The following is a 13,476-nucleotide window of genomic DNA, read 5'->3' on the forward strand; positions in this document are numbered from 1 at the left end:
GGGCTGAGTTGGTGCCTCTAAGGTAGATCAAAAGCTGGGTGGAGTTCATGGTGGTCATCAAAGGGCAATGGTCAAAGGCTTGAAGCCTAACCAGCAGTAGGTTACTAGCAGCTTCTGTCAGGGATTGCTTCTAGGACCAGTACTCTTTTGTATCTTCATTAACAACCTGGATGATGGGGAAACGGCCCCTTGGCAGGTTCTTGGATGGTATTGAAACAGGAGGAGCACCATCATTCAGGACTTCAGTAAACTGGAGATATGGGCTGAAGAAATGCTACAGCAAAGACAGATGAACACTCCTGGGACATGAGGCTTGGTTAGCTTGGAGAAGAGGAGGCTGTTAGGGAGAAGGCACAGAGAAAAAGGACTCAAACAACTCCCAGAGGTGTGTAGTGAAAGATCTAGGATCACCAGCTGAAGTGTGAAAGTATCCACCTGGATCTAAGGAGACCTGATCCTCCATGAGAGTGGTTAAACACTGCAATAAACTACCCAAAAGAGTCTGTGGCATTTCCATTCTTCCACATTTTTGAAACTTGATTGGACAAGGCTCTGAGAAACCTGACAGGACTTAGAAATTAGCCCTGCTTTGGGCAGAAGATTGAACTCCAGAGGTTTTCTTTCAGCCTAACTTATTCTGATATTGTGCTTCTACATGGCACCAACTCACACCTCGTTGTTTGGAGGTTCAGGGATCTGGACAGCAGGGAAGGCTTTTGGTGGTTGAAGGGAAGCATGGAGAAAGGAAAAGCTTCTTAGGGAGTAAAAAGTCTGAAAACAGCTGCTTTCTAACCCCTTCCATTCACATACCAACTACACTTACACTCAACTCCTTTCTTACCTTTTATTTTTAACCAGGAGAGACTTCCTAAGTGCACACTAACACCAGCTAAACCACAGTGTTCCTACACAGACTTACCACATCTGTTCCTACCAGGACAGAGTCCAGATCTCCATTTCTGTCTCCCAGAAGCTGATGGCTCTAGACTTGAGCTTGGGTCTTGTTTTGCTTTGCATGATCAAAGCCTAGGTAGATTGATGCCTTGGTACCTCCCATCCCCACAGCATCATATTGAGCCCAATGAAATGGGACGATCTGGGATCAGATGGGCTGTGAAAGGAGTCCAAGTTTTGTTTTGCAGGCAGCAAACCCAATTTCTAGCTGAGTTGGAAGCCTAAATTTTGGAGTGTGTTACAGGGCTGGGGTGAGTGTTGAGGAAGAACTACCCACAGACAAGGTTTCCATCAGAGCCGATGTAAGTTCAGGCTAAACCAGTGACTTTTTATATCCAGGAAAGTGGATCCTCAACCTTCCTGCTTATCTGGAGGGCAAACTCAGGTGGAAGTGAAAAGCAAAGCTTCGCAGCCTCCAGTTGATCTGAAGCATGGATCCCCCCTGGCACAGCACAGACCTGCAGTACATCCCATGCTAGCCAAATAGCGTGGCTGACTGACTCCTGCTGAAATTAATTAACAAAATTAAATTATCAATATAAATAGTTGATGTGCCGGAATATAGGAAATAATCCTGCATTAGCCTCCAGGGATGAGCTGTCTGGTTAACAGATCTGTTTCTAATTTCTAGAGACATTAGTTTCTACTCTTTAGTCATCCGGCATGCAGGCTGAATCACTGGGATTATTCACGTGTGTGCGATTGGTGTGGTCAGGTCCTGAGTTAATCCTTGAAGACTTGCGCTTTTGCAATTGCCTTTTAATTTTATTAGGTACATAAAAGTGCCTTCCAAGAAATCTTCCTCTGTAGCCAGTCGGTGGAATGAATTGTCACGCACGTACTTGAGCAGCGAGCTGACACCGCGCTGCACCGTGCAAATCAGAAGTGACAAGTGGCTCGCTCCTGCAAGGTGCAGAAGGCTTCCTTGCTTGGATCCCTAATGTCCCGGACCCAAGGCCACAGCGACATATTTGGCCTAGTTTTGGGAAGTGCTAAACCTCTCCACCTGGGGAAAACGAACCAAAAAAAAGCCACAAATCCTTCTCGCTTTTGGTTGCACTGTTAGGTTAAACAAGGGGAATGCTGAATGGCAAACAGTTTGTTGTGAAGGTGCATGCTTTTGTAACCTGCTTCCATCGCCAGCATGCTTGTGGCTCTTCTTATTTGGGACTCTTGCCATGTGTTGCGTGTATGCTTTCTTTTAAGCTCCTTTTCAAGTCCCCTTCCCAGTAAGCTGAGCTGAAGAAGACTTAACAGCACTCAGACCTGGTTTAGGAGGGGTTCAGGCTAGGGACCAGGCTGGCCCCTACTTTGTTGACTCATGCTCATGCCTCCAGCACTGATGGGGAGGATTGCGAGACCTGTGGGCTGAGCACCACGCCGAGCTCTCCTCCTCTTTTCCCCCTTGTTCTGCTCCATTTAACGCACAAGATCTGCAGGAAGGGGGCAATCTCTTGCCATGGCCTTGAGTAGAGCCTGGCCCCATGCAACCTGCATCTGGTTGATGCCTTTCGAGGTAGCTTCCCGCAAGGTGTAACGGGGTGGATCTCCCTCCCTCTCTTCTCTTCCTGCAGGTACATCCGCTCAGAGCGCTCCGTCATTCTCATCAACTTCTGCCTCTCCATCATCTCCTCCAACGCTCTCATCCTGATCGGACAGACCCAGACCCGGAACAAGGTAGGAGATGCGTTGGTTTGTTGGGTGGTTTGTTTGCTTTTCCCCTGCTTTAGCACAGAAGCAATCCATCCAGGCAGCACTTCCTCATTTTTTCCCCCATCTGTTAATTAGCGACGTGTCAAAGACACAACTAAATGGCAGATTTCAATTTTCTCTCCCGCTCACTCTTTGATAATTTGTCAGCATCCTCAGGGCTTTGATTAAAACCAATGTGATATTTTTGAATATCTGCCTAGAGTAGTTGGCACATGGCGCGCTGAAGAAACGTGGCTATTTGCAAGGCTTTCACTGTTTTTATTTTCCAAAAATGACAAAGAAAGACAGATTGAGCAAGGGGAAAAAAAAAAAGAAAAAGAAAAAGAAAAAAAAAAAAGAGGAAAATACTCAGCATCTCAGCGTTACATTTAATTCTCCAGCAATTTTTATGCTCCAAGCTTAAAGCGCTCAGCAGATGTTAAGCAATGCAGCCACCAAGAACACCTTTCTTTGGGGTTGGGAAGTGTCACCAGGTGCCCTGTGCACATCGCTGGGCCTCTGGGACCCTGAGGGACTTGCTGCAGGTCTCGGTGCTGCTCCAGCAGGGAAGGCAAGAGGTAGATGTGGTTTTTCAAGCCCTGTACAATGATGGCTGGGTACATGCCTCATTGCATCAGAGATCCAGATGGAGAGGTGTTGTGTTGCCTGGATGACTTTTCTCCAGCTAAAGCACTTTCTCTGCTGGCAGCTGGTGTACCCAGTCGCTGCTCGTCATGAATATTTTCCTGTCGTACATCTTCCTCCCTCCCCAAATGCTTCAACCAGCCGAACTACTCTGTGCAGGAAACTGAGGCCAGAAATGTCTTCCAGCTCATCCTGCTGTTGAAATCGCAATCAGAAATCAGAATCAAGTTTTTAATTAACAGCAAACAGTGACCAGCCAGTTTTGTTTTTTTGAGTCGCTACTTTGACAGCCAGCATGCTGTCACTTTTGGAAGCGTTTTTGCAGAGAAGCCCCAGGCTTTAATGAATCACAAAGCCTCATTGCTATGGAAGGCCCTTGGGGTCAGGGATGGGTTGTGTTTTAAAGGAAGCTTTACAACTGCTTGAGCCACATGTGGGTAGGAAAGTGTAGGGAGATGCAGCCAGATGGCCCTGTTGCTATCAAACCCTTCAGAAACTAGCTTTGCAAAGTAAAGCTGCCTTTCCTTGCCACCATGCTTTTCTTGGGGCAAGAGGTGGGGAAAAGGTGAGCTCAGCTTTGCTTTTCTTGCAACCCCAAGTGTGTGCTAGGAGCAGCTTCTCATAGAAAGAAACACTAAGAGATGCTCAACAAGGCCAATCATGGCTGGACCTCCTCTTTAGTTCTTCTTTTTCACTCCAGGATTGGAGGTGGATGCCTTCAACCCTCTCCCACCCCCCTCAGAGCACAGCTGGGAGCCCAGGTTGCCCCTTGTGCTTCTTTTCACGTTGCTGTGGATGTTCATCAGAGCTGCTAGTGGGGATTCAAAGCTGGTTGCAGTTGCACGAGGCAGCTTAGCTCTTTGCACATACATATGCATGAAACACCCGAAATAGAAAGGTTATTCTTGGGTTTCCGCTCAGCCATCTAGTAAACAGTCACTGGCAGGGAACAGGGAAAGAAAACTATAGAGAGAAGAGATGAAGGAGTGTGAATTAGGAATTTATTCACATTCAATTATTGATAATGGAGCTTCCTAAAATGTTGGTGATTGATTTCTAATCGTAGTTGCTCTGAGAGAATTTCTACAGTGATAGTTTTCTGGGAAACGCCAAATTCCCCCATCATTTCCATCCGTGGAACCTCAAAGGCAAGACTCCATGCCTAGATTTGCTAAGCTTTTTGAAGATAAAAGGGAAAAGGCTAAAAAATGACGGTCAGCACTAATGTGATACAAAAGAAATGAATGCTGCATGGACTGACTGTATCTCAAAGGCTACATGCTGCAAGGAACCTGATTTCTCCTCTTCAACAGAAACAAGGACTAATGGCCTTGACAGCCACATCTCCTCTCAGAGGACTGGGAAAATAAGAGGGAAGACTCCCTTATCATTCCCAAATCTGGGCAAAATCAGCTCGTTGATCTTAATGGATTTTTAATGAGGTCCATTCACAATCATTAGCATAGATGTGCATTTTTTGTTGCATTCTCCTCCTCTCTTCTCCTCCCCTTTCCCTCAAAATTACCTGTTTGAGTAAAAACCCTTGGAAAATGTATCTCCCAGGTGGAGAATTGGAAGGCAGAGAGGTCTTTTCTCTCCTCTCCAAACTGCTGGCAAAGAGGGCAGAAAAACGTGCTGGTGCAGAATAAAATCAGCACAATAAAACTGACAGTTTCATTTGTGGTATTAGCTTAAAAAAAAAAAAAGTTCTAAAATAAAAATATCTCAAAATACATTCCTGAAAGCACCCCATTTGTAGCTGTTTTAGGTAGGTCTGTAAGCTGATGAATAGCAGACATATTTTAAGGATTCTTTTAAAATGTGAAAATTACTCAAATTATCACATTGTGCTGGTTTATTTGTACAGAGCTGTCATCCAGAATCCATTTGTAGGCAGAATACCAATGGTTTCCGTGTCAAACACAAACATGGAATAAGAAGGCAGTCCCTGTCTCCATGAGCTCACAGCCTGACTTTTATTCCCAGCCTCTGACAACTCCTGGCTCTGACAGTACGGATCGAGAGCAATCCGATAAAATCGTGATAAAAGATGTGCACAAGAGCTCTGTGCTGAAAGATGCTGGTGGATGAAAGAAAGGTTAGGTTCAGTGACCATAAACCCAAAGTCCATTTTTCCTGATATAACTCAAAGCAGAGAAATTCTTTGCTGTAACCCCCCTTCCCCATCTGCCCTCAATGCCTTAAGCCAATATTTTTCCATCCAGAGTCACTTTTATTAAATTCTGTTTGCTCTCCCTTCTCCTTGGGAGTTTATTTCCATTGGTTTCACGTTCATTGAAGGGTTCTCATTCTCCGATGGTGAAAACGAAGCACGGCTCTGGCAGAGTTAACAGAGCGGCACCGATTTGTGCCGGCGAACGATTTGGCTTTGCTGCGTTAAAAAACAAAGACGAGCTTGTCAGCTTTCCAGCCCATCTCCCCAGCACTACAGGGTTGTTCTCCATAATGCATTCGCTGGTGCTTTCCCCGGTTTAAGTTTAAATGGACTGAGCTCCCTGCATTTCCTCCGAGAGATTTCCCTGCCGAGTGGTAGAGCACACGGTTATGAAATTTCTTTTAATGTTATTTCATTACAATTTTTCTTTGCTTTTTGTTTTTTCCTCTCTGCTAGTAGTTATGTGCTGTTGGACAGCTCAACACCTCTCATGCTCAGAGTCCTTCCCAGCCCCTAGCAGCCAGGGTTTTACCCAGCTCAATATATTTGCTCTGCAAAGAGTCATCCTACCTGGCAGGGACTCCTCGGATTTGCCTTCCTCTGAGTCCATTACTGCCAAGCACCACTGACACGGTGCTGTGCAAACCTTAATAACTGCTTCATCCTCTCTGAAAGCATTGGGGGTTTCCTCACTGGAAAATGAATGTGTCTTGCTAAGGGCAAACAGCACCACTATGGGCCAAGAGTTCAATAAAATAGGGCACGGAGCTGGGACAGGGGAGGGTCAGGCTGGGGGTTAGGGAAAGGTTCTGCACCCAGAGGTGGTTGGGCACTGGGACAGGCTCCCCAAGGACGTGGGCACTGCACCGAGCCTGATGGAGTTCAAGAAATGTCTGGACAATGCTCTCAGACACACGGTGTGATTTTTGGGTGGTCCTGTGTGGAGCCAGAGGTTGGACTCAATGATTCTCATGGGTCCCTTCCAACTCGGGATATTCTGTGATCCTATAAAATAGTTAACCACGGGCTTGGAGCTCATGCTTAAGAGCAACCAGTTTCTGAGCAGTGCTTCAATTTAAGGCAAATGCTTCAAGCCCAAGCTAGGTCAAAGCTCGAGGGGGACGCTCCCTCCTCCCGAAATGTCCTTTCTTTTGCTGATCCCTGTGACCTTTCCTTCCAGAGCCTGGTTTGGAAGCAGCCCTCCTCTGCCTGCCGCTCTCCTCTCTCCTCTCACGTGTCCTCCTTTCCTCCTCTCTCCAGGTGATATGCACGCTGGTGGCGGCTTTCTTGCACTTCTTCTTCCTCTCCTCTTTCTGCTGGGTGCTGACCGAGGCCTGGCAGTCCTACATGGCCGTGACGGGCCGGTTACGGAACCGCATCATCCGCAAGCGCTTCTTGTGCCTCGGATGGGGTGAGGATCATGGGTCCCACAGGGGAGAGAAGAAAAAAAAAAAAAGCATTTTCCCATCCTGGGATGCAGAGCAGAGAGGGTCCAGGCCAGCAGAAGGACCGATGCTCTGCAGAAGGCTCGGCACAAGGGGCTTGACACCTCTGGGGGTGTCCAGAAGGGCTGGGATGGTTAAAAATGAGCAAAGCTGAGATGGTAAAAACTGAGTCCAACCTGCTGCCCCATCCGGCCCAGGGTGACACAAGAGAGATGAGCTGGGAGGGGGCTGTGTGTCCAAAGGGCATACGGAGGGATTTCTCCTGCCATTGGGTCTCTTTTGCTTTCTCTCTCTTATTTCCCTCTCTCTGCCTCCTTCCGTGTGCAACCCGGGGAGAAGCGAGCTCTGAAATCCTGTCTCCATGGCAGCAGGGCCTTGCATAGACAAATAAACTCTGAGACCGGTGCAGATGCTTGTAACTAATTTTCCTCCCTCTGCCTCTTCTGTATGTTTAATTTATTAACCTTAAATGATGCATTCTGTAGGAGAAAACAAACGCAAGCCTGTAACCTGGGCTTTCAAAGCGACGACAAGCTTGTGCTGGAAAGCAGTGACTGAACAAAAAGTTGCTCAAAAGCAAGCAGGAGAAAAAAAAAAGAGAGAGAGAGAAAAAAAAAGAGAGAGAAAGCACTGAGCTCCTGTATTAAGGGCTCGTTTTACTGCTGGAGTCAAGCATTTCACCCCAGGCAAGATATTAGCAACACTTACCAAGGGCCCTGATGTGATTTATGTTGGCACATCAGGGGCCGTCCTCCTTGCAGCACCTGCATCCCGTGAAGTTTTCACCCCTGGCTTTTGCCTAGGAAACAAAATAAACTGTGGGACTGAAAGAGAAGGCTGGCATGGAACCCAAACCCGAAAGCACAGACGTGAAAAGCATGGGCTGTGTGTGCTTTTGGGGTTGGTGCATGTGTTCAAGAACAAACGATGTGACACAAGGAGCATCAGGCACATCAGATGCAAGAGACTGATAGCTTCGTTAGGTGATAAAAAGGATTTTTTTTTCATTCTGATTTATATGCGCTGGGACAGATGGGAGTGTTAGTCAAGGGAATTTTGGACGAGTGACATCCACAATTGTAATCTGTACAGATTTTTTTAAAAAGTAGCCTACATGTGTAGAAGCATAATTTGCAGTGTTAGTGAAATGTAGTTATTCCTGGGCTAGGAAGCAGTGGCTGATAAATGATGCATAATAACATTTGGAATAGGTTAGGACACGAAGTGAAGAACACTCTTGCCTGTTAAGGCAGCAAGGGAATTCCAGATATTTAGCATCCTGCTTGGCTTCAGCTGGGATTAATGGCGCCTCTAAGAGGGAAGAGGCTGAAAATATGTTTTAAAGAGCATAATCTGAAATAATTAGCACAATTCATGAGCTGATTCTCCCCCTTTCCCCCCTTTGCTTATTAACATTTTTCTAAGCCCTCGTTCTAGATCTCTGCCAAGTTCTCAGCTGCTGGCAGCTGTAGCTCATTGAAGCCGCCGTGGTTTTCATCAGCACTGAGATTTATTCCCAGTTTTTCTCTTCTCCTCTCGGGGAAGCAACTTCGTCTTTCCAGCAAAGAGTTTTAGCAATTAGAACAATTTTAAGTTATTTAGATGGGCAAATTGTTCCCTAGAAACAATTCCATCAGAACATCTAGTCCCAGTAAAGAAGGAATAATTTGGTTAGTCCTCATAGGATCATGTCGGGGCTTCAAATGGATTTTTAATGTCACCCTGGCTGAGGCTCTGAGTGGGTCTGCAATTTTTTTTTAACAGTTGTGGCTCTTGGTAGTCATTTTTATCAAATGACCTTTTTTAAATGGGATGTGCTGATCGCATGACACAGTTCTCCTGCTGGCCTGGCAGAATAAAACTCTTCAAACCAGGTTTCTTGTGGAGTTAGGAGTGTAACATTCGCTTTTTGACTGTGTAGCACGAGTGGTTGCCTACAGGGACAGGCCAGTTAGAAGCAGATTTCTTTCGGATAGCCAAGAATCTATTAAAATAGGTTTTGATAATGCTTGAATTTATTTCTTTTTAATCAAATCCCATGCAACTGTGGTTAGGCATTCATTTTACCTCTCTCTCAAGGCAGAGGAGTTCAGCAGCCCTCATTGCTATGCTCGTTGGCTCAGCTGCCTTGATGTGGCTACCTCCTCTAGCAAACACAGCTTGCACAGCTCCATTTTCAGCACAAGCTGGGGCTCCTTCCTACCCAGTCCCTGAAAGCTGACAAGTTCACAGCCCAAATGTGCCTTTCTGCATAATTGTCACGTCCCGGAGAAGCACTTTGTAAAGAACACGCTGCTATTTTTGGCAGAGTCTCAGCCAATTTTCCTCTTTCCAGCGGAGCCTCTCTCATCAATGATTGACTCCCCAAAAAGCCCTTTCCCTGATGTCTTCATGGGGTGCTTGCTGTGGGGTGCCACACCAATGGCATTGTACTGAACACCGTGCTGGTGGTATGGACAGGATGCCTGGTCTGTAGGCATGAAGGAAGTTCAGTAAGAGGGGCAAGAGTTAATTAAAATGAAAACCAAAAAAAAGACACATCTCGTAACCCACTGGACATCCCTTAACCCCTACCCATTGGTTCAGGCTGCTCAAACATGAGCAGTGCTTGGGAATTTTGTAGGGGAAGAGAAACACTTCTCTATCTGATGACTCAAATGCTTCATATTCCAGCCAGCTTGGCCCTACACCACCCAGCTGGCTGCTGACCCTTTCAGTTAATCATCCATGTGATGGTTTTACCGCCGAGTGAGCACACTGCCAGCAGGGTTAGTGTTTGGGTGCTGTGTCTGGACAGCCCTCCAAACCACAGTTGCCTGCTGTGACCTCTACGGCGCAGGAATTAGGGTCTCGTCAAGGAGCACTAATCCCAGCTGGCTACTGATCCTGCTAATTCCTAATGGGATTTGCCTGTCTTTAGCATTGAGACAGCTTAATGTGGCATGACGTGAGGAGGAGGGCTATAAAAAGCCCCACAGAGGCCTTGGTGGCTGAGGAACCAGATGTTACCAGCCAATATCCAGGGATTTTGATAGAGAAAGGGAAGAGCTGGGCTGGGGATAGTGAATCAGAAAAGTACCCAATCTCCTCTGTAGATTCTTGAGCAGTTTATCAAGCAGGAATAGGACAGAAGGCTATTAGCAGGATACAACAACTTTTTTCTAGCTCAGAAGTGCCTGGGCATTCAAACACCCAACCATGTCAAAGCTTTTAATGATATTTCTTGGAGTTTCAGGCCAGCATTTCTCAATAACCTTCTCTGTCTCATTTGGGGTGAGATTTGAACCTAAGTTGTTCATATATTAAGAGCAAACATAGGTCTCAATCTCTGCCTTACCAGCTCTGTTGGGTTGGGTGCTGCCTGGATATCCCACCTGCAGGAAACAGACTGGCATATCCATGTCCCTAAAAATAAAAGGAATTGATGCTATGCATTTGAAAGTGCTATCATTTCCCACACAACTGCTGAGACCACAGCGGGAAGCGAGCTGATTACAGCTGATGGCACTCACTTCATTAGCAGAGGTAACAAGGGCTCGTGCTTTTGGCTCTGGAGGTCCTGAATTCAGCCTCTGCCAAAGGGCCAGGCTTGGACAGATGGTGTTAGAATAACACCGGGAGGAACGGGGTATATGATATGCCTGAGCTGGTACAGACCTGCACGTGTGCTGCAATGACCAATTTTCTCATGTTTTCTTCTCTTTAGGGCTCCCCGCCTTGGTGGTTGCCATTTCCGTGGGGTTTACAAAAGCCAAGGGGTACGGCACCGCAAACTAGTGAGTACTGAGGCTTTGCTTCCTTTTCCTTCCTGTCTAACCCTCTATCCTTGTCAAAATGCAGTCAGTGACCTGCAGGAGCAAAGGTAGGAGCTGAATTAGTGCCCGTGGCAGAGAGAAGCAGGAGTGATGAGAGCAGAAGGAGCATCCTCAAGCACTCGGCTCATCGGGATGCTGTGCGCTTCCCTCCTCCCCATCCAGATGCCCAGGGGAAACCTTAGGAGAGCCAAGTCCCCAGAGAGAGGACTGGTTTTGTGAACAGGAGCAGCCCTCTGAGTTCAGTTTGTCTGAATAAGAGGGACGTTTTCACCAGGGGATAAGAGTGCCACAGTCAGCAACGTGGATTTTGTCTGAATTTGCTTCTGAAGCATCCCTACGGGAATACCACCAGGGCTAGGTACTGAGCAAGTATTGTGTGCTCCTTTAAAAACAGCTTCGCAGGGAATGGGGGGATTAATTCTTCCATATATTACATTATTTTCATCTAAGTACCTTTAGATAAATATAGCATTTATTTATTTATTTATCTATTTTTAGAGCAAAATGTGGAATATTTAAAGTTTGGGATGTCTAAAAATGAAATTACAGCCTCTGTGTTTATCTATGTAATGGATTGCTTGATTGGACTCAGGTTTTCCAAATAGCTCAGCTTAGTTTTAGGCATCAAAATGTGGATAAGTTTTTCCAACCAAGTTTTTGAAAGCAATCTGAATTTGTTTGCTGAATCCCCCACTGGAAGCAGTTCAGTATTTACTTTTATGAAAACCAAGTTGTGTTTTTTTAATCTTTTTCTTTATTATTATTTATCTTTATGAAACTTTTTTTTTTTTTAATATTATTGTAGTGGGGAAGAAAGTTGGTAGAAATTACAGAATTAAGCTGTGGAGAGGGAAAAAAAAAAAAAAAAACATTAAGGCAAGGCTGGAATCACTCAGAGCTGAGCATTAGTGCAACCTTTTAAAAAATTAGTACTTTTTTCACTGTGTTGTGAAAAAATAGTTTAGAAATTTTATGCAAAGTGGCAGTCAAAGGATATTTTACCTACCAATAGATCAGGCCTTTCCTTATCCCATCCCATCATTGTCTAGAGCCTCGCTGTCCAGTTCTTTGCATTTTGGGTGCCTGTGTACAGGTGCTGTACCTGTCCAGACTGCCCTGCCCCAGCTTTTGAGAGATTTAGAGTCAGATTGTCCTATTAGTGAGGGCTCGGTGCTTGTTGAATGGCTCAGAAGAGTAGCCTGGCTTTCAGAGGTGTCACAGGTCCCAGATGCCCTTTAGCTTTTCTGTGAATCCAAATTCTGCTTCTAGGACACTCCTCCACCTAAGACCAAATCCTAATCAGGAGGCATTGGGGTAATGGGTGGAAGCTCTAAATATTTCTGCTTCCTTCCCCGTTTATAGACTGCTGTGAATGGATGCAAAAAGCTTTGTGGATTCTTCCCTGTGAATGCTTAAATGTCACCACAGAGTTTTGTATTGAATATTGACCCCACAAGCCTTGGGAGGAAGGAGGGACTGTGCAGATGAACTTTCCCTGCCTCCCTGCCCTGAACCATGCATGCCAACATCTCCCTGCCCTAGGGCAAAGCCCTCCCAGCCTGCAGCACAAGGGCATCAAGGCACCACAAATGCTGCTGGACACCCTCTTTGCTCTCATTTTGGCACACCAGCAAGGCAGCACGTTGACTTTCCATCATTCCCAGGGTGTCCTTAACCAGAGCAGCTCTGCTCTTGCTGTTAATCCCCTGTCTCCTTCCAGCCCTTAAATCTCCGTCGCTCCTCACATGCAGGAGCTCCTCACTGGCTGCCTGTGACACCATTTCTTAGCTCTGCTGTCAGGGTGCCTGTCACCGAAATAGCAGGGGGGTTTTGCACCCTGGCAGGTCCCATCCAGTCCTTTTATTCCCTTCCACACTGGAGCCCAGTGGGTGGTAAAGCCGGTGAGTCCCAGCAAAGTCATTGAGGCAACAGTTCATGGAGAGCACATGTTGGTGCTAGGGCTCTTAATTAGGTTGTGCTGGTTGTGGTTGTGGTTTTTTTGTTGTTGTTGTTGTGATTTGTGGTAGGGTTTTTTGGTGGTGGTGGTTTTTTTTTTTTTTTTTTTTTTTTTTTTTCTGGCTTGGAAGGATCATGCTCAGTCTCAAAAGCATCAAAGAACTGAAAGCTGAGATCTCCCACTACCCGATATTGGCGGTGTACATACTGTTAGACCTTCTTTTGCCCTGCAAGCACCTATTCATCGTGTGCACACTTTCTGCCAGCTCCCATTCAAACCAAACTGGGGAGGCACTTTCCCAAGTGCTCAGGCTCCCCTCTTGCCTGTCCCCAGCCAGCTCCTCTGAAAACCCTTGTGATACATCAGATGTGTCTGCAGCAGGGGGTTGTCGGTTTCACGAGGTACTTAGTGAATTTGGACACATGCTCCCAGCTCTAATCCACTGGGAAAATCTTCCTGGGACGTGCTGTGTCAGTAATGTCACAGTTTGCAGAGCACGAGCATGAGAAACAGCCTTTGGTCAGACATTTGTAGCTCTGCCACCACCTCATGACTCCTGCCATTGGCTGTACCGAGAGCCAAAGGTAAATTGAGCAAATTTAGGTGTGCACTAGAGCCCAGCACTACCCCAGGAAGCGTGTGTGACCCTACAGGCACTGATTGAGTGTTCTTGCTCAACTCAATTGGTGCATTTTAGATCACAAAGCAAAAATCGGTGTGGACCAAGATAGACAGGGTGCCCCTACACCTCAGTACAGTCACACTTGTCCCTGCTTTCCTGTTAAAGGGGCA

At 46.3% G+C, this 13,476-nt stretch overlaps 1 protein-coding gene across 13 annotated transcripts in view; it reads left to right on the forward strand.

The window, feature by feature from the left end:
• Positions 1 to 13,476, forward strand: part of ADGRB1 (adhesion G protein-coupled receptor B1) — a 255,238-nt gene that overhangs the window by 196,373 nt on the left and 45,389 nt on the right. For all 13 annotated transcript variants that reach the window (XM_068672759.1, XM_068672757.1, XM_068672760.1 and 10 more), the window contains 3 exons: positions 2,529 to 2,631; positions 6,728 to 6,878; positions 10,619 to 10,688. In XM_068672759.1, the coding sequence (XP_068528860.1) occupies positions 2,529 to 2,631; positions 6,728 to 6,878; positions 10,619 to 10,688 (324 nt within the window). The remainder of the gene's footprint in view (positions 1 to 2,528; positions 2,632 to 6,727; positions 6,879 to 10,618; positions 10,689 to 13,476) is intronic.

This window comes from Anas acuta, chromosome 2, assembly GCF_963932015.1.
Source record: "Anas acuta chromosome 2, bAnaAcu1.1, whole genome shotgun sequence".
Classification (NCBI taxonomy): Eukaryota; Metazoa; Chordata; class Aves; order Anseriformes; family Anatidae; genus Anas; species Anas acuta.